Raw genomic sequence first — 21,283 nt, 5'->3', positions numbered from 1 at the left:
TTATCTCTTCCTGGAAGAAGCACTCAGAACGCTTCTGTTAAGTGCTGGATTCATGCCAAGAGGGGAATAGTGTGCATCATCGCTGATGAAAGGCTCCACTAGCACTGAAATATTGACATGCATTAAAACAAAGAGCAGTCAAAAAGCAGAATGTCTGTTCTCAGGGCCTGATTTCAGCTCTCAGTAGACAAGGTGATCTATCTATCACTCTGACTGCAATCTCTCCAATAAAGAACAAGAGGTGAAATACACCCTGTTTTTTCTAATACCACAGGCACAGTTCCTTCAAAAAGTAGTTGAATGTGGCAGCAAACCTTTGTCCTCCAAGCCCAAGATCCTGCCTGACTAAAGGCAGAACAACAGGAGTGCTGAACAGCCCGTTATGCACAGTCAGTTGTGCACTGCCGCACACAGCTCATCATTGCCAAATTCCTCTCTTTTCGGTGAAGATTTACTTACACCGTTCTGTTCTGCAAAGCCAGGAACTGTCATAGCAAGCAACTCGACCATTTCTTTTAGTATTTACTGAACTGAATTCCCAACGTACGAAGTCATCCTATGGTAACCTGGACCCTAGGGATGGGACCCAAGCCTCGCCTACCTGCAAGGCCGGGCAGCTACTCCCTGCCTTCCCGTGGGGCGAGAGGCCCTGCCTCTCGGCGCTCTGCTTGGTCACGGTGAGCACGATGTGGGTCCCGGTGGAGTCGGTGATGAGGGTGGGGGGCGGGCTGCCCTTGATCAGGTCGCTCAGGGCGCTCCCTTGCTGGCCAAGGAAGAGCCGCGGGCTGTGGGACTGGCACGGCGGCTCTGCTTCCGCGGCTGGCACCTCCTGCTTCACCATCACGGCTTTCTTTGGCACTGGGCTTGGATTCGAAGTGTCCATTTGGCTAGCGGCTGGTGCGGGGCTGAATTGGTCGGTTTGGCCACTGGATGGCTTTGCGGACTGGCAGCTCAGGAAACCGTTCTCGCTCTTCACCTGGATGCCGAAGGCTGCTGGGCTGGAGGCGAGGGCTGCTCTTTCTCCTGCAGCCGCTGGGGCCGGTAGTGACTGCTGAGAGCGCTTCTCCTGCTCCAGCTGTAGTCTGAGCATCTCGACCAGCTGCTGCTTCTGCTTCAGCATGCGGGTGAGTTCCTCGATCTGCTTGTCCTTCTCCTGCAGCATCTGGTCCTTGTCCCTAACTTCTGCATCTCTGCTGTTACCAGTGCTGCACCGCTCTGACCTGGGTGCCGCGTTTACGCTGCAGGAGGAAGGCTTGGAGCTTTCTTCCTTCACCAGAAACTGCACTGGAGAGGCCTGCAGGGTGAGCTGGGTCAGGGGTGAGGTCACCATCTCTCCAAAGGTGTCTCCGGTGGCCGAGTTCTCGTCCCCCGTGCTCATCTGCGAGCGCTCAGAAGGAGTGGGAGAAACGGGAGGAGTCGAGCCCGTGCTGCCGAACTTCATCACGCCGCCACCGGTGACTGTGGCCACGACCACTTCTGCTGGTGCAATGCCCGTGGTGACCAGGGCTGGCCCCGTGCTCAGCCTGGCGGCAGGGAAGGCCACCACCACTTCGGCAGCTTTGGGGAGAATGGCTGCGGCGCTGGGCTTGGGAGTGGGGGTGGTTGGGCCGGCCGCACCGTTCTGCTCTTGGTAGGCTCTGAGACGCTCGATCAGGTCCGTCTTTGTGCCCGAGACAGGCAAGGCCCTCAGCTTCAGCTCCTGCTTCAGCTCTGCCACCTGATGGGGGGGGAAAGAGGGCAACATTAAGACAGCACGCGCCATCACCAGAACGACTGTTAACAGCTACCAGAGCCACAGGGAAAGGGCCAAGCGACCCCCTGCAGGCCAACACGCCCGCACCTCCGGTACGAACCGCAGGGCAGCAACGCCAGCCCTTATCATCAGCTCCTGCCAGCTCTGCTCTGGGGCAGCAATATCGCTCAGTGTTGACTCCTCACAGACAATGGCCAAAAAAAAAAGGGCCGTGCAGTTTCACAGGACTGCCAGCAGCACCAGCGTTTACCTTCATCTCATCTAGGTTGGCAGGGAGAGGGCCTGGCTTGCCCACTGCAGCGTTACTGTTCTGTCGCATCAGCCCGCCGGAACCGGAGGATACTGAAGAGGCGCTACTGACCGTGGCAGAGAGATTGCGTACGGCAGGGGCACTGGCACCACTCTGCTGCTCTCCTGGAGGCCTGCAGCGAAAGAGAAGCCACAGGCATCAAAACCGAGGTGGAAAGGCACTGGAGGCCCTCAGTGCACGAGAAGCCAACCAAGAGGATCTGGGTATCTACGTCAACAATCACACACGTTCAGAAACACAAGTGCCACCCCAGACATGAAAGCACACCGATGCTTTTGGCTAGATCCATCCTCCTGACACTGGCCCTTTTTGAGGCCCACTGTAACCCAAGACTCACGCCTCACACCCAGAACACAATTTGTTGATAACAGCACTGGGCAAGCATGTCCCTCCTAAGAGAGAGCTGGCGTTTTGGACCCATACTTTGGTGGAGCTGGCAGGATGGTCTGGTAGTTGTAGTGCTGCTGCTGCTGCTGGTTGAGGATCTGAAGCTGGAGAAAGAGTTGCTGCTGCTGCAGTATTTTGGCATAGGATGAATCCATGGGAGGAGCTCCCTTGTCCTGCTTTTGGTCCGGGGGGATATACTGATGATATTTAAGCTTCTTGACTTTCGGCTTCAACTCCTTGGCTTTCTTACTGCGCTGAGACTTCTCACTAGTAGACTTGGGCTGGCTTTGCTATTCGGAAGAAAAAGAGGAAGCAAATAAGAATGGAAACACTGAAATAACACCCCAGGTAAACCAGAAAGCACGCTGGGGTTTTTGTTTGAAAATTCTCCATATTTGACCTCAGGGTCTTTCCATGCTTCTCTAACTCAGGCAATACTACAGCCACAGCACCCACAGGAGCTTCGCAGCACCATGAAGGCAGCTCACAGAAAGGTGGCCGTTCATCTTGCCCAGCATGCCAGACCACTTGTCCATCCAGGGCAGAGTCAGTGTCTCTTCTTAAAGGTAATACTGATTTGGTTCAAAACATTTTGCATTCGGGACCCATTTTACAGAAGGTGAACAGCTCACGGACCAGAAGAACCTCTTAAATAGGTTACAGATAGGATCAGAGGAAGACACAGGTGAGTGTATAAGCCTTCCTTTCTTAGTGTCTGTTAACATAACACTTTCCTCTCCAAACCCGCTTCAGAGTAACCATCTTACTTTCTTTCAGACTACACCAATGAAGAAATGCTCCAAAACCGTACCTTAATGAGCGTCGGTGGGGGCTTGGCAGCAGGAAGAGCCGCTCCATTGGTAAGACTAGGGGGCAGGAGAGGCGGAGGTGGCAGAGGCGGGGGGGGCTGTTCAGGTAGGAAAAGTGTTTCATTGGAGTCTGCACTGATCTGCAATTGGGATGTACCCTGCAGGAACAGAGAAAGGCATAATGCACACACATACAAGGAAGGAAGTACCTTAACAGGGTGCTGGGAAGTGCCCACTTAAAGGGCAACAGCACAGGTTTCACGTCAGTAATTAGACTCCTTTAACCCACTCCTTCAGTTGTTCCTGAGAAGCAGCACAACTTCTCAGGGCAGAAAAGGAATCAAAATCCTACACCTGTATCCCCCAGCTTTGCCTGCCAGCACTGGTTGCACAAACCCAGGCTGCATCACCAAATAATGGCTGTCCCCCTTCCCCTCCCAGCACCACTACAGGGACTTCTGAATAACCAGAGGGCATCATCGGTGCCACACAGGGCTAAGACCCCTCGTGAAATCTCACAGACTGTGCTCCACCAGGGATCTCTCGGCCTCACGTTTCAGGATCCTCTGCCACAAATCAGCAGTGGCTGTGAAGCTCCAAGGCACTGCAGGAGGCCCCCACGTTCTCACCTGAGCTAGTGATGTGCCAGTGGTGCTAGGGAGAGGCTCACAAATCCGGGAGTCCATCGGCGATGGGACAGACCCCTGGGACTCATGGCTGGCTGGCTGTTCGGGGGAGAGGGCATCACTGCTGTCCTCGTCAAAGGAGGAATTGTCTGCAACCTTTGGGTAGTTCACCTGTCCAACTGAAAATACAAACACCGACTGTGGGCTTCAGAAGGGAATAAGAAATTATTTCACTTGCCACTAGATGTTTCATAAAGATACTGGAGGCGTGGAGAGAGTTGTGTCTGAATAGTGCTTAAAGCAACAGCTAAGAATGAGAGAGTGAAGCCCAAATTGGATCCATTTAAAGTGTTTACATTCATCTCTGCTATCAGTAGAATAAAACGATGCTATCAGTAGAATAAAACAATGCTGGGGTGAACCAGCAAGACAAGATCAGGAAGTACAACATCAGCTACTTAACCCTGCCCAAACCCAGAACTGTGGGATCAGCAAACGATCAGCCCACTTGCTGATCATTTGGCACCACGGAAAAAGAAGGTCAAACAGTTTAAGGCTGCGTCATGGTTTCTTTGGTGTTCATCCTAGGTGGTGGAAGATAGAATCACTCTTCAAGACAGAATCCCAAACTGTCCTCCAGTCTTATAAGCAGCAAGGGCTATGGATTAAGAGGGGCCCTGACTGCCCTTAGCATTTCTGTCTGCCTGCATGTCCCACAAGCAGCGATTTATCTCAAAGTAATCCTGGTAAGCAGGAATCATTCGCACCTAACATAAGAACAACTGAAATCCAGGGAGATGCGATATTCTCAAAGTCAGAAGGAAGCCACATCTCTTAACGCTCCAGTTCACAAATTCACTTTTTCTCTTCCAAAACCATTTCTGGTGCAGTAGCGAAGCCAGGCCCTCCCACAGCACTGTCCTTTTTGTTTTTCATGATAAGTATGCAGCCTTGCTCACAGTTGTGTCCCATTTGTCTTTAAAGTAGCTGTGTGTGTTTGAGGGGACGAATAACCACAGACACACGCAGACTGCTCAGCCTAGGGAGATGGGAAAGAGCACTGCTGAGGCAGTGGGCAGGCTACTCCTCGGCATTCCTTTCAGCCCTTGGAATGGCACTGGCATGATTTACATCTGTTCTGGTTTATTTTTAAAGGGGTTGAATTCTCTGAAGTTTGTAAGTTCACAGACAGCTTTTGTTTCATCACACCTGTTTGTATTCTGTCTCCTCTCCCTGATCTGAGTCCGTCAGTGGGTTCTCCCTGACCAAGGTTGCTGATGTGTTATACCCAGAGAGATTTTCAAGGAGAGAATGCAGGGAATGCAATCTACAGCAGTCTTTCAAGCCTTTAGGGAATGCAAAGACTTTCATATTATTCTGGGATGTCCACACTCATAATTTAATGACCACAGACATAATTTAATGACTCTGTACTACTATCTGTGCCAGAGGGAGTTTTGTTTTTCAGCATCCTGGGGGCTGAAAGGCTGTGATTCTGCAACAGGAAAACAAGACCAATGATGGGATCACACTCTCTCAAGCAGGAAGGTGAAATGACAGGAAATCACAGCCACCTGTGGGCAACACCTTCCACAAAGATCCTCCTCTGGCCTCACCTATAATGGCTTCCTTCAGGCTGGATTCCACAGGCAAGATGTTCTTCTCCACCAGCTCCATGGGACCTGGCCTCTGCGCTATCTTCTCATTGAGGTCATCTGCCAGTCTGGCTCTCTTTAGCTTCAGCTGCTTAGCCTGCAAGGAGGGTTCGGCCGAGGTCTCTGCTCAGGGGAAAGTAAATAAAATGGCATCGGTCCAGCAACGGTCAACCTATGCACTTTAGCAGTATTTCACTTCTGTTCAGAAAGGTAACTGTAGGTAACGGTAGGTAACTGCATAGGAAAATAATTGCAGATATCACTAGGTAACCACACGGTAAAGATATTACAGATATATTATAGATATTACATATACTGAAGTTATAAAGGTCCTATAGTAGCTACCGTGACTCTAGGATAGGACAAATTCACTGTTCTCAAACTGATGTCACCTGATTCTCATTCACCTTTTCCCTTTCAGTTGTGTCCAAAGCTGTGGCACTCAGCAGCAGGGTAGTACTCCCTCTCTGAAACTGAGGTGCATATTAATTAGACCAAATCTGCCTTACTCCCACTCTAGATATTTTAGTGTATTCCCTTAGAAGAAGAGCAATCCATACCACTTCCATTTCATTGTTGCTCAGCTGCACAAAACTGCACAATTTGAGTTTACCTAACAGAACAGATTCTTCTGAGACCTAACAGATTCTTCTGAGAATCTCCATGCAAAGGCTGTTGGAGCCCTCCCAAGAATCACGCTACGGGCATGATCTTCTGCCCACTCCCAACTACAGGAAAGTTTTGGGGGTCAGAGGCAATATGGAAAGCTACTAAACAAGTAGTTATGACAATGTTTGTTGCTGATGTCTTTCTGTTTCATGTGTGCCGTACCTTCCAGAATGTGCATCCTAACCAGCTCCGATCTCTCTGGCCTGGACCGGATTTTCCGTTTCAGATAGTCCTCTGTCTGCAACAAAACAAACAAGCAAAACCAAATTTAGTTGATCAGACACAGGAGTGAGGTGATCTTGGGACAGCACAAACAAGAGAAACAACCGTCTTTAGTTACTTCTGAGATCTCAATAAACACTGACCAGAGAAGGGACATATTTTCTGTCCCAAAGCACCCACAGAGTGAGTTTATTCTGAAGATGACCTCCCACTGGACATCCCCTCAGTGTAAGAGTGTTCTTCTGCCCTGTGGAACAGAAACTGGAAAGGACTTCCTCAGGACTTGAAGCCCTCTTTTTGCTTTTTATGCAAAACCACTGACTTGTGTCAGGGTGAAATTCAAGACATTTCTTTTTACATTAAAGGACAGACATATTGGTTCCAATGTTCACAGCAAATACTTTCATATACTGCTGGCATTTGATGCTGACTTGTGGTTTGGGCATACCCTTATGTGTTTCAAGATACGCTGTTTGTTAAGCTAAAGACCCCATGCACTCCCTTGGCAGGCAAAATCTAAATGCTATGACAAGACCAATTTCATTTCCAGAGCTGCTTTTAGCTCTGCCTTTGAAGAATGTGCTACAGAGCAATGCACGGAGATGACCCTGCCCGGGCTGAGCCTGTTACCCTGCACACATCCAGGAACGGGAATCTGGGAGCAGTGGCTAACAGACTGCTAAGTACTGCCCATCCGAATGGACCTTTACAGGAAATTAATATTGAAGTCAGTCAGAAAACTGCACCATACTTGCTCGGTTGCCCACACCAAAATATTAGCTTGGTAAGAAGGTTTTATTAAATGAGGAAGAAGAAACAAAAGCCTTTGGGACACTGGTCATGATGCAAAACTCATTGTTCCAAGCCTTCCATCAAGTTTAAAGTGGCAACGCTGCCTGACAGGTTTTAATCACAGCTGTCATTTCTTTAGTCTTATGTTGCTTTCACTTTTAAAGCAGAACTTAGCCCAGAGTCATACGAGTTTTTATTCCCCCTGTAGGCCAATCAGAAAAAAAAACAACAAACCACTACCCCCAGAGACCTTCTGAGGAACAGAAATCAAGAAACCCCCAGTTAGCAAAGGTGCAGTGTGAAGTGTGACGCCTGGCTCAGGCCTGGCTTCCTCTTTCGACAGAGCCAGAAGCCTGTGTGTCTTCAGCGCTGGGATCTTCTCAGTTAAGTTTTCAGCTACTAATATCTCCTAGATAAACAGGTGCATGTCCACATAACAAAGAAATCATACACTTTCCTCAAAGGTGGAAATCAACTACTGCAATGACGTTCACATGATAGAAGCATTTAAGGGCAAAGCAGACACAATAAAAATAATAATAATGTAGAGTAAGTGGACGGTGGGGAAGAAGAATATCAGGGACCTCCAGGGAAAATCCAAACACTGTCTTCAATGTCAACAATAGATCACTGAGGGGTAACCACCACCACATATAAGCTAAAGAACACCCCATCCAATACATCCATGCCTGCACAGCATTGTGTTACATCCAGAGTATGAATGACTTCCTTCTGCATCGCATCAACAGCTACAGGATGCCCAAACTATAAGACATAGTACTCCTGACTTCCCTAAAACCTTGAAGAGCATATTGCATCTTACCCTGGCCCGCTCCAAACTCCTTCTTTGTTCATGAAATGCAGCTGGACTTTTCAGAGCTGTTGAGAAAAAAAAAAAAGCATTTAGAGAATGGGTAAGAATGAACAAGTTTTCTCTCCACATCTCCTTTCAGGCCAACTAAATTAACAAATACACCACAGCAACTGCCTCCTGCATCTGTCAACACGCTGGACCAGATCTCCAGCTGGTATAAAGCAATGTGAACCGACATGCTCTGCTTGACAGCAAAGGAGCTACAGGAGCTGGATTTTTTGTGGGCTACTGAAGAGAATCATTTGGGCTACACTTCTAGTATAGCTAACCACTGCTCACCAAGTGGGGGCCATGAACACGAGTCAAAAATCGCCCCCCAGCAAATGCCTTTCACAAGTTTCAGCGTGGTGTAAAATACCCAGGACCCTTAAGTAAGCGAATGGCACCAAAACACTGAAGAGATGCGTGAAATGGTTGGAAGGATGGGGGAGGATCCTAATGAACTGTAAATCCTCTTTACTACCTTTTAATGTCAAAGGAAGCTGCAAGTCTTTCATTAATCTGCACCTGTGTTTTGTGTACAGGCAAGGGCTAGTTACAAATTCTGTAGGTCCACAGCGGGACGTATATATTCCGTGTAACAGAACCTATCAGGACAACAGGAACACTTGGACAGGAAGGTACATCTGCCTGTTGACAGACAACCAAGACTTGAGGAATTAACAGCAGCTCTCCATTTAAGAGACCTCCTCGCCTCCTCGGGCCTAGTAAAAAAGCAGAGCCAAAATGGATCAGGTTTTAAGAAACCGATCCTCTGCTGTCCAGGACCGTACTAACCCTGGAGGAATCTCTCACTCTGCCTGGCTCCTCTGCAGCACACAAAGCTCACGTCCCACAGCAAAACTGGAGAAAGGGGGTGACATTACTTCTAACTCAGCAATGAGAAGTGTCACTTGCTCCTCACAGTTTCCCAAATCCACAAGCCGCTTGTTTTCTGAAACAATCGCATTGCGGCTTGTATTCAAACCAGCTGAAGGGCACAGAACTCATTTCCTTTCATATTTATGAAATATTTATATTTAAAACTGCCCGATGGAGTTTCTAAATTACCATCAAGATAAGCACCAATGTTAACAAATCCTTCAGCTTTTAAGGCAAGTTGCAAGGCTTTTGAAGACAGAAATCTCAACTTGTGCAGTCCAAGTGTTGCATCTACATCCTCCAAAATACGGTCTACTTGTACACTTTTTCACTTGAGACCAATGATTAAAATATTTCTCAAATGTGACTTCATAATGAAATATCAAAAGGCCATTCAAAAATAAAAAACCTTGCTTAGATGCAATGTAGGAAGCTACTTCCACTGCATGTGTAAGCTTCTGAACTTTCCTACGGAATAAAATGCAGAGCCAACAAAGACAAAATGTTAAGACAGAAATACCTCCTGTGAAGTATAGGCAGAGTCCCTCTACATCTACATAAATGGGGTAAAAAGTAGAAGTTAGTCAATATGTTAGGAATTATGAACACACCAGTGCCCTATAATGAGATTCATACTGCAGCAGTGAATGAGGAATAATTTGTAGAGTAACTAAGCAATAACTGAGCACCAACCATAGCGAGTGAGTACACAGATGATGGGGCAAAACAGTTCCTGTTCAGATTAAAGATGGTTTCATACAATCAAATTTCATACAAGCCGGGAGAAATCACCAGGGAAAGTTATGCAAGCTGGCAAATGGGAGTGCACTGATTGCACTTTGGGATAAGTAATGTAAGGGTAGAAAGATGGTTTTGCAATAACTGAAAAAATAACATCAAGAAAAAAATGCATTGTCCAGCTGAGACACGAACAACCCTGCAGTTTGGCCACCACACTGTCATGAACAGCAAGGAGCAAATCCTGCTGGGAAATGCTCTTTTCAAGCCCCATGGACTGCTTGTGAATATATGCCTGAGCTTGAACTTAAACACACGTTTCTCTCACTGTGCACGTATCACAGAAAAGTGAAATAAAAGCTTCTTTAAGCTCAGGCAATCCTGGGCAAAGATACCGGGCAACAGATAAATAAGCATAAAAATCTACGCTGGAGACAAGCACAGCAAGCCTCTTCTTGAGTCCTCCAAATCCCTCTCCCCCTAGAATGTGCCGGCACGGCAGTAATTCTTCACTCTCCCCTTCCTACCTCTGCCGTCAGTGTGAGGCAGGACATGAACTTTAAGTGACATTTCCCTGGCCACGGCAAACAGTCAGGAAAAGAACTGCAGGCGTTCAGCTGATTTCACAGGTAGTCCAGGAAAATCTTCAATACGGAAGAATAAAACAAGACGAAAAGGATCCCTGAGTCAAAGAAAGAAAAAAAAAAAAAGAGAACCCCTCCCCCAACTCAAATACACATTAAATAGTAAGTAATGCAAAACTGCTACGGGAAGACCCTTGCAAAAACAATGTCAGTCTCTCATGACCAGCTCTCTGGAAACAAGCACGGGGCTGGAGCTCTCTGTGCTGGCAACACGACAGAGGACTTCATATTTGACCTCTGGAAATGTCAAGAGGGCACAAATCCTTCCCTGCTTCCCTCAGCAATCTAGGACGGGGCTGCCATGTCAGAAGAGGGTGTCTGTTGTAAAACCCTGCTGTGTCTGAAGTTAACTGAGCCTTGCACATTCTGCTGGCCATGAAACGACGAATACTTTACTGGAGCAAATGGAAGAAAACAAGGAACCACCAAATCTCTCTGCAGAAGACTGAAGCTGGGAGGCAGAGGGTGCCCAGCACTGGCTGGTGTCGGCAGCTCAGGTGTGCAGACGCGAGCCTCTTCCAGCTCCCACCGCCATCCTTCCCGGCCTCCTGGCACCCAGCCCTGCAGCTACTCCTGCCCCGTGCCCCGCTGGCTCGCTCGCCCGAGTGGTTCTTTATCCATTTCACTCGAGATTATCCCCGCTGACAAAGCTCTGCTGTTCTCAGAGACACCAGGTATTCTGGCCCATTTCGACTGCACGCCCAAACGAGCAGCGCAGCCGGCGGACCAGAAGCACTGGTAACCCCTGGCACAAGACGTGGAGGTAGGCAGGCATGGGGCAGGGCTCCTGCCACCGAGACAGGGCGTGCATGCACCGCCCCTGGTACCTGAAGCAGCAAGTGTGACCCCACAAAATGAAGAAACTCCAAGCACCTAACCCTTTCTGACGGCACAGGCTGGAGAAAATATACCAGGCTGTTCCTTATGGTGGGTCATCTAACCTGTTCTTGAAGACCACTAATGAAAAAATGCAGTATTATTGCAGAGAAATTGTCCCAGAGCTTACTACTTGAAAACCTTTCTGAATGCCTAAAGTGTATTTCCCTTCCTACAATTTATACTCATTATTCCTTCCTTTGCCTGCAATAATTACAGAGAACAACCTATTTTCTTCCCCTTTGAGTTTATCCCTATACATTTGAAAACTTCGGTTCTCTCAGAGTCTTCTGCTGGATAAAATGAACAAATCCAGTTATTTCATCCTTCCTTTATAGATAACATTTCCCAGATCTTTGCTTGTTTATTCTCTTCTGGACTTTTTCCAGTTGATCTGCATTTTTCTTGAAGTACAGTGTCCAAAATTGGGTATATATTCCAGCCCAGGCTTTATCAGCGTTTCACAGAGCTAAAGATTATTAAATAAGACCTCTCAGTTATACGTGTCAGTCTGTTCGCCTTTTCTTGTGTGCATAAAACATGTAACGCTGTTTACTTGTGCTTGGCTCACAAACTGTGAAAGGTCTCCGATCTTCTTCTGCGGAGCTGCTCTCCAGCCAGGATTCTCCATCCGCAGTTCATGCCACTGGCTGGATGTACCAAAAGGCAGAAACTGCATTTTTCTTCTCCCCTCTCCTCACCCATTTTATTTCTCAACTTCTCCAGAATATTGTGAGCCCCCATCCTGCCTTCCTCCCAGCTTCCTAACCTGCCAACTTAAAAAATACACATGCGATTCCCTTGTTTAAATTGAATTACTGAAAGCAGTGAATAGTATCAGACACAGACCTTAGGGTCTGTCACCAAAAAGTGGCTGCCTCCTCCCTATGGCACGTGCCCCTCCCCAAACAGGGTGCTATTTATCTCAGTGTGAATCCTGACCTTGCTAACTGCACGACCAACCTCACTAGCTTTGCTAGCACAACTTGGGGGAGCCCCCGCTGACAATACAGTGCTGCCAGAGAAAGAAGAACTTGTCAGACTACAATAGCAGGGTTAGCTGTTGATAGTTTTTATTTTCCATTATATGCAGGAAAACAAAAATTCCTATTTCTCTGGTACTGAGATATTGAAGAATGCAGAAGAAATTTCCACCAGGCCCCCTTTCAGTTAGGTGTACCTTTGCCTGCCCTTCTGCTTTTGTCTGTACGTGATGTATGCATGATATTTTCATCCCCTATAAATTGAGTTTCCACTTTCTGCCCTCGCTCCTGCACTTGGGCCTGGGACAAAGCCTGCTAGCCCTCAGTTATGCTGACACAACAGTTTGCGGCCTCAGATCACAGTTGTTTTCAAAGAGTTATTTTAACCTGGATCGGTATGCTCGTTTACAGCCCGGCTCCACAAATAATTGTGTCAGCAAAACTGAGCAAAAGCTGCACGGGCAGCCAAAGCCAGAAAGGAGAGGCTGAGGCTGAAGCCCGTGCTGCAGCGGGAGCCCCCATGATGCTGAAGCACGGCCCCAGAGCCTGCAGACCGCCCCATCTACCTTGGGGAACAGCCTGAAGGAGCAAAGGGCTCTCAGCGCCACGTCCCACGCAGCAGGCGTTACACCTGGCTTCCTGGGGGAATCGAAGGGATAGCGCCATCACCAAAAGTGTTTGGGACAGAGGTGTACGTGGTTTTGTCGCACTCAGCCACGCGGTGAGTTGCAGCGCCAACTGCCCGGAGAACAAGCGCCAGCTTTAGGTGACCGACAGCAGGACACGAGTTTCCTACCACCGTTGGGCTGGCTAGCAAGGACCTCAGGGAGTTCCCACCACACACATTCCCGTTTTTTATTCCCTCTGCTACTTGCGGACAGTTCTGATGCTTCCTCACAGAATTCCTGAAGCCTTACGATCTTTGTGGTCACGCCCTCAGCTACCAAGAGAAAGCTCCCTGGAGATGAGTGATGCAACTGCGCCGCGCCCCCACCCTGCTGCAGAAATGGTTGTTTGCAGCTAGGCACTGCAACTGCTGCCCTTCCGTCTGACCCCCAAAGTGCAGCAGCAGCTACACAGGAGCGTCTGCGATGACAAATGCCTTTCATACAAAGCACAGAGATGGAAATCACTCATCCTTGCTTCAAGCTGATGTATTAATTCCCGTGAAACCAGGTCCAAAACTGCAGTGCTGAAGTTATCTTCAGCGTTCCCTCAGTCCAAGCCGTGTTTTGAAGATGATAACGTGTGAGTGAAGGGTGATACTGCTGCAAAGTGTCCAGGTGGTGCTGCCTGTAAGGAAGGTGACTCGGGAAATCGAGGCTCAGGAATCAAACCCAAATCTCCAATATAAAGGCAGAGACAAAAAGCTGGGCAAAGTGGTCCAAACATTTTCTGCTCAGGGTTTATTTACCCTGCAGCATACAAAAGTAAATGTACACCTTGCAAAGCTTTCAAGGACAGTCATATAAAGATACTTGAGTTCCTTTTACCCAGTGTGAGAAATAAGTGGAATCAGAACCGCTCTAAGAACGAAACATAGCAGAGGAAGGGGATGGAAGGATCCAACCACTCAGAGAGGAAGGTCAAAGTAGCTGTACGCTCTGCATTTGCTTCTGCAGTTGATGGAAGACACCAAGATTTGCAAGGAGCCAAATAACGCAAAAGGGTCTTCAGAGATCCTCATAGCTCAAGTGCCTAGGGAGGCTGCAAAACCTTCTGAAACTGGGTAAGATTTCAGAATCAGAATCGTCTATCAGACCTGTACACAGGGAAGAGACAGCAAGGGAGCTTTCCTTGGTCACACACAGTATCGAGCACTTCACGGACAACACAGGCAATGTTCTTCATAGGCAATATCTGAACTGCAAATCAGTTGGTCAGACAACAGGCAGTGTTTGTGGAAAACTACAGCTAAATTTGAAAGACTGAATCAAGTATCCTGCTTTTCACTTAGATCAGCTCATGAAGGAAAATTAAAATCTTTCTTTGCTATGTCAAAGAGAAGCTCATGTCCTGTCCAAAACCAACTTTAGACTAACTCGGAAAGGCAAGGCCTACCACTGCAGCTCTTCACCCCCTCTCTGAACCAAATTCTAGTTTCTCTCTCTTGTTTACTATATGCTTTCGTAAAAAGATGAGATAAAGAGCTGCAAATATGATCATGACTTCCTCTGTCAGTTCAGGGTGGGGCTCCCACCCTGTAGCATTTTGCGTAGCATTTGGTAAGACACACATATTTTGAACCACAGATCAAGGCTGTTGGCACTTTCTTCCCATTTGTCCTCACCCCACTTCCAAAAAGCATTTCTCAAAGCACGGAGGACAAAAGCATTCAAAAATTGGGTCACCAGCACAGAAGGAGCTATCATCTTGTTTAGCAGGGCAGCAGCAGAGAGCAGGACGCTGTAGAAATATGAAACAGGTGGGAAATACACAGGTGATGAAGAAGAGATCTCCATCAGTACTCTTCTTTTTATGTAGCTCTAGCGAACTTCCCATTTGGGACACAAACCTGATCAAGCCTGATAATTCTTGCTGATTTCATACCCCTGGCATGGATAAAAACCCTTGGATTAAGGCTAAGATCTGAGCATCAATTTAAGGATCAGGAAAAAAAGCCGCCATCAGTAAACTGATTATTCAAGCCCAGAAGTATGACAAACTCCGAAAATCCAACCACCACCAAAGCACAGCACTACGATTACGGTGCCATGGCGTTACGGAGACTCTCGTTACTGAGCTATCCCAAGTGGCAGCAGAAGACAAGCCACGTGTTGTGGAAGCCAGACGTCCTGCCTCCTCGTGCCACCCCAAGCCCCGTGAGACCCCCCCAAACCTGCTCCTCAGCCCCCCGAGGTGGGGCCGCCCTGGTTGCACAGCGTCACATAGGTGGGACTGCGGGATGCTGCCCCAGCTCGGCCTCGTGGCTGTACCACAGCCATTCCTCCTTTAAGATCCAGCTGAAATGTCAGACTTTCGTTAGCTCCAGCAATGTGAAATGCCTGCCTGCCACAGCCAGCGTGAAAGAACTGAGAGAAAGCACAAAGAAGTTTCGAGGGCCAAGCGGAGTTAATTTGAACTGTCAGAGATCTGTGTAATTTCTCAGAAGGCTCACCCTCAGGAGGAGCAAAATGGAAATTGTCACCCGTGGTAACAGTTATCAGATCTATGAGTGACTTGCTACAGCTTCCAGTCCAAGAACATTTAGGGCAAATGCAGATAATGTACAGCCTGCTCTGCGCATCCACAGTAATTCTGCATTCAAAAGACGTCGCTGATACCTGAACTGAAAAAATAAAGGAGATAATAGAAAGCTTCACTGCAATTATTATTATTCCACCTCCAAACTCAAGAGGAAAAGGGAGATAAGGAACTTCTAAGGGGAACCCCTCAATTTACCCATTCCTACACCAAACTCCATGCCTGTTTCTTGGATGGCTAATCGCCCCTTCGCAAACTCTTCTGACAGCTTATGGAGAGCCAAGACGTGGGGCAGTGAGAAGAAATAGGACAGACCATTCGAGCTTCCAAGTAAGAATAAGCCCAAACAGACAGTGGGAACATGAAGGAAAAAGAACTGTATCGCAGACAAAGTTTTGCTCCCCTGAATTATTATGCTTCTCTTGCAAACAACCGTCAGAGTTAAATACATTATTGTTGCAGGGATCAGGGACTAAATGCAGCCTGCCAAAACCCTGAGCACAGCCTTTTCTTTCTGCAACTTCAGAAAGGACAAACAGCACATTTCCACGGCTAACACAATGAACTTTCCTGCTCCAACCATGTCTTATTAATCACAGATGATACAAGCGCGTGGAAAACAAACACATGCAGCTATCTGAAAACTTGAACGAACCAGGTGCTGTTATTAGGCCTCTTGCAACGATGCTCTCAGCTTAAATCTACAGACTCCCTTCTCCACGCGAAGCCTCAAGCCTTTGAAATCAGGCTTCAAGAGAAGAGATCAAAGTCAAAGAACGAGCAAATAATTTCCAGGAGATGAGCTGCAGGTAGATAATCAAATTAAAAGAAAAACAGTTACAGATTTCTGTGTGAGATGCCACAAACAGAAACACAGCTGGACGTGTCCTCCACAGCTCTGTTTGTTTTACAATACCTGCTCAGTGTTCCAGTTCTGCTCTCAGAGCAGGACGCCAGAGCAAAAGTCGCGCTGCAGCCTCTCTGTTTGAGATTTCATTCTATACACGATGAACCGGGAAATACAAGAGATTAAGTGGAGTAGTTAAATATATATCTTTAAAGTTCGATGGGTTTGGCTTTTTTATTAAAAAAGTCTGGGAGTAACGATATTCACAGACCACACATTTGTTTTTAACTCCTTATCCTAAATGGAAGCACAATTTCAGCTGGTTTTGTTTGTGGGAATACAGTATGAGACAGAAGCAGCACCAGTGGGCACAAGAGCAGAAACGAGGTGGTAGGGAAGTATAAATTTGTATTTTTGTTACTACAGATACACTTCCAAAAAATACAAGGAACATCACTTCGACGTCCTGATATGTAAAGAAGCAAGGGAATGCCAGAGCACGTTACATGGCACAGATACTCGAAGCAGGAAGAGCGCTTTGGGGGGATTAAAGCAATTGGTTTCTCTGCAATTCAAATACAACACTACAATTCTGAACTGGCTGCTGCATAGCCACACGGCAACACTTCGGAATTAATAAAACTCCACGCAGGCATAGCAGCTCATCTTCTATCACGGCCTTTATGGAGAAGATGAGATATTGTGGAGACATTACGAATTGCACCTGAAGTCACCGACATGACTGCAGAACACTTCCTGTTGTGAAAAATGCTGCACGTTTAGGTAACTGTGCTCTAACAGCTCACTACCTTTCCTTCCCTTGACATAGATCAACAGATGATCCTATTTAGCAATTAACACAGTTAAACAAATTTATAAGCCAGATGTTTTTGTTTTGTTTTGACAACATTTCAGTAAGGTCTACCGTAGCTATTGTTCGTAGCAGGAATCAGGAGTCGACAACATCCACAAAGGACTGGCCTCCCTCAACTACTGCCCCATGCATTGCATTGAGAAGTTGCAAGTTTAAAATTGCAAACATTTTGCTTACTGAAATCAGTACCTCAACTGTTTTCTTGTAACGGATGCAGAAGGCCTCTTACAGGCTCTGCATATATGATTACTGATAGGCCAAAACACAGCCTGTGTTCTATATCTTAAAATCACTTTTTAAGTGTCCCCAGCAAGTAGCAACAACGCCTTTAGAATTAATTCTGAGCAATGTCTCTTGCCCCCTCTCCCCAGAAAAAGGGAACACCATTTTTGTTTTACAACAGATACTAACTTTTCTCCATTAACCTTATGCCTAGAAATAAAAAAGTACCTAGTGATATGACAGGCCTACTGAGATTATGATTAACGGCCTGCTGCCTTACCCCCATTCCTAGTCATGCAACATGTTTCTATTGAACCACCGTGTGCTCCCGTGGTGTGGTGCAGAGATAAAGTATACCCTCCTCAGGAGACCCAGCGGCACGGGATTCACAAATGTCATATACCAAAACATTCAAGTAACCAACAGGCTGCATGTCCAAGTAGGAAACTGCACTGGAGCGTTGGTAATTCAAACCTACAGCAAACCTCGGCGCGGCAGCCTGTAAAAACAGACAAATCAGAAAAACAGCACAAATTCCAGCCCTTCTGGATTCTATCCCGACTGCAATCTTCTAACTGCTCAGCATGAGGAGAGGCTCTATTTCCAATTATTGAGTGATTTGCACTGAACAGTTGCTGTGACAAGAGAAGACAAAATACTGTAAATCAGTACTGGTCCCAGCAGAGAGAGGTAACGCCAGATGCAATCCTGCATGAAGATTAGATTCCTGCATTTAGATTAGACGTTAGGAAGAAATTCTTTACTACGAGGGCTGTGGGGCACTGGCACAGGTTGCCCAGAGAAGCTGTGGGTTCCCTGTCCCTGGCAGTGTCCAAGGCCAGGCTGGATAGGGCTTTGGGCAACCTGGTCTGGTGGGAGGTGTTCCTGCCCGTGGCAGGGGGTTGAAACCAGGTGGCCTTAAAGGCCCCTTCCAACCCAAACCGTTGTAGGATTCTCTGATTCTCTGAACTGCCACAGCAAAGCAAGCACTAGCTCAGAGGGTTCATGGGATGAAAACCCCAAACTGCCAGTAGGAATTAGAAAGTTTACAAGGACTTGAGCTGAGTACCGTATGCTGGAGAGGACAGCAGCATTTTTTTCTTTTCTGTTTTTAACATCTGCCTTCTACATACATTCACACACTGTGTGTATATGGCATCCTAGAACCCAAATACACAGCCAAAGTAATTGCATGTGGGCTCAAAACTGGGAAGCAGCAAATACACTGAAGCAAGAAAGACGCACATGGAAATCTCTACCTGTGCTGCAGCTCCCCTCCTCTTAGCTCTCAGTTCAGACAATGCCCTTTTCAAAGGCTGCCTCCATCACCTTTCACATATTCACAAAGCAATGCATAGAGCAACACAAAGCACATTCCCAGAAACAATTTTCAACTTCTGCTTCATCTGCTTGGTGAATCTAATGGTCACAACGGCAGCTTCCCTGCAGGACTGCGCCACATGAAAGCCTTAATTGGCTCTATTTTGTGTCTGCAAAGAGAAGCCAAAGATCACAGTCCCCGGCTGATAAAACAAGGGGCATGTGAAGCTTTAAAACAGGCACAGAAAACAAACAGAAAAAGCAAAACATGTTTTGCAAGGCAGAATATTGCTACACTGGCCAAATGTCTTTCCCCTAAAATTGTAGCTGAAGATACTTTCCACGTGTCTTTCTGCTCAGATGAATATTAGCTGTTGTGCTAAACATTCTTTTCAAGGGTGGAAAACTGGGCTTGTAATTCTAACAAAACAAAGCAAAAACCTTACAATAGCTGTATCTTAAATTTGACACTGACAGCTTCTGTCTGTTCTCCTACAGCAAGACAGGGTTCAGTTGAGCACTGAAGGAGTTTTTGTTTAGTTTGCATTTTAAGAGAATAAGAAAATCACTTCTGCATAGTTACAAAAAAAAATGCAAATAGTCAAAGAGCTTCTCTATTGGCACTATCAGAAAATAGGCCAAAACCTGAATAAGTATGAAAACTCTCCTTGTTTCTACATACAGTCCTAGCTCAAATCACAGGCATGTCCGATGCAGATGAAGACTTGCTTATCACCTCCTTCCTACAGGCAATACAGGGTTTTAACCTTCAACTAATGAATCCTGCTACTAGTAAAAGGTTATGCAAAGTGATAACAGCAAAGCAAGAAGAATTAATGAAGCATTAAACTAAATTATTTTGAGTCCTCCGTCACTGCTTATAAATGTTTTATTTCTATCTACAATACACTAATCCTTTAGTGAAGCGTAGCCCTGCTGTAGGTGGTTGGTGGGCTGGAAAGGTTACTCAAGCAAGATTAAGTGTACTTGGTATAAAATTGTTGAAACGTTTGCCTTTCCTCCCTACCATATAAACAAAATTCCACATGGGAACAAAGAAAGCAACTCCCTGCTCTGTTTCGAACAAGCAAAGCAGGAACAGTGTGACTCTCTCAGGCTCTTTACTGTGAGCATCAGCTCCTTTACAAACACATATTCTCCCACTCCTCAGGTTTACGCTGTCCAAAAGCCTTGTGTGGAAGGAAGCCTGAAATACAACTTCTTATTTACAATTCACAAGCTCAATCCAAACACCACGTAAGAATGGTATTGCATTCAGGAGAACTAAAAGTACTAAAGTGAGCTTGCACAACAGATAGGTTTTAATGTAAAACAAGAACTTTTACTTCCTCCATTCTTGGTTCATGGATTTTTGCAGGTCTGTTTGGTGATGAGATCCAGGAACTGAACAGAATTAAAGGCTAAATCCAAATGAACATCTGGGATAGCATAATAAAAGCAAATCTGCCAAGAAAAACAGTTGATACTGAGGAACTGACATCCACACTCTGTATGTGAAAGTGAAACAGGAGGTGGTGTGTCAGATGAGCCCTAGTCTGGTCTCATGGACCAAATGAGTACTAGCTGCAGGCAGAATATTCTTCAGTTTAGTTTCATCCCAATTTAATACAACTCTCAAATTCTGTGAGCTTTTTGCTGTGCAAAGCAAGGTACAGCAGGCACGTGCAATCAGGAGTTTGACTTCAAAAGCACCTTCCTGACTCAAGCTGTAATGCTAATGTTAGGTACAACCATAACCACTGCAATTCTTTCCAGCATGATAAGGCTCTCCAGATGGGAAATACAGGCTAGGAGCCAACCAGCATTTCCCGTGGAGAGAGCACGCCAGCTCATTTAATTCAGCGCCAAATCATCCTCTGGATTCCCAGTTTTAATTTTTGTTAAATCATGATAAAGGGCTGTGCAGGGCTGGTTTCCTGAGTAACGAACTCAAGAGGGAGACATGGGGTCCGCTATAGCTATGTATAGCAGCAGGTGACAGCGGAACAGGATAAGTACATAAATGCTTTCACAGACGGGGTTTACATGGTAGAGACATGAAAGAGTACAGGAGACCTGCACATTCTCAGTGGAAAGTTAAAATGTCTATTCTGAACGGCAGAAAGTAGGAGCAAAGCTGTTGTGACTCAGATGCCTTCAGAAGGAACAGGGCCTTAGTCATCTCCCGTACTTCTCAGGTTAAAAATGGGACTTTGCTTTAAGTATCACAATTCGTCTCACATCTGATCTTCTCATTAAAAATGGCCCAGACAAATAATGGTTTAAACATTTCCCTATGTGTGGTTATTTCCAGTTGGCAGGTACGGGTAAATGATACCATGGCTTGGAGAGAAATAATTTTAAATCATGTTTAGAGCAGATCTGCTAAAATGTTTTTTCTTCACTGAAGAAAGAACCTTTTAATGTGGTGCCAATGTTTTCGCAATGATATTTCACTGAGCATTCTGCTTTGGTCTGTCATGAAATTCACACGTAAGAGACATAAATGAAGCAATGAAGGGTACGAGTCTGCAAAGACTCGTTATTTAGGCTATATTTTAAGCAAATTTAAGACTGACTAATTACTCTGGGTGCCTTACTTGAATTACTTGAAAGG

At 46.4% G+C, this 21,283-nt stretch overlaps 1 protein-coding gene across 3 annotated transcripts in view; it reads right to left on the bottom strand.

Annotated features, from left to right (window-relative positions):
* The window catches only part of MRTFA (myocardin related transcription factor A), a 69,236-nt gene that overhangs the window by 7,375 nt on the left and 40,578 nt on the right, over positions 1-21,283 (bottom strand). For all 3 annotated transcript variants that reach the window (XM_048069922.2, XM_048069921.2, XM_048069923.2), the window contains exons 3-10: positions 8,047-8,102; positions 6,372-6,447; positions 5,502-5,663; positions 3,889-4,064; positions 3,262-3,417; positions 2,487-2,740; positions 2,004-2,175; positions 602-1,717 (exon numbers count right to left, since the gene is read on the bottom strand). In XM_048069922.2, coding sequence (XP_047925879.2) covers positions 602-1,717; positions 2,004-2,175; positions 2,487-2,740; positions 3,262-3,417; positions 3,889-4,064; positions 5,502-5,663; positions 6,372-6,447; positions 8,047-8,102 — 2,168 coding nt within the window. The remainder of the gene's footprint in view (positions 1-601; positions 1,718-2,003; positions 2,176-2,486; positions 2,741-3,261; positions 3,418-3,888; positions 4,065-5,501; positions 5,664-6,371; positions 6,448-8,046; positions 8,103-21,283) is intronic.

The sequence above is a fragment of the Anser cygnoides genome, chromosome 1, assembly GCF_040182565.1.
Source record: "Anser cygnoides isolate HZ-2024a breed goose chromosome 1, Taihu_goose_T2T_genome, whole genome shotgun sequence".
Taxonomy (NCBI): domain Eukaryota; kingdom Metazoa; phylum Chordata; class Aves; order Anseriformes; family Anatidae; genus Anser; species Anser cygnoides.
Note: the sequence above shows the minus strand (reverse complement) of the source record. Positions and strands in the feature narration are given on the sequence as shown.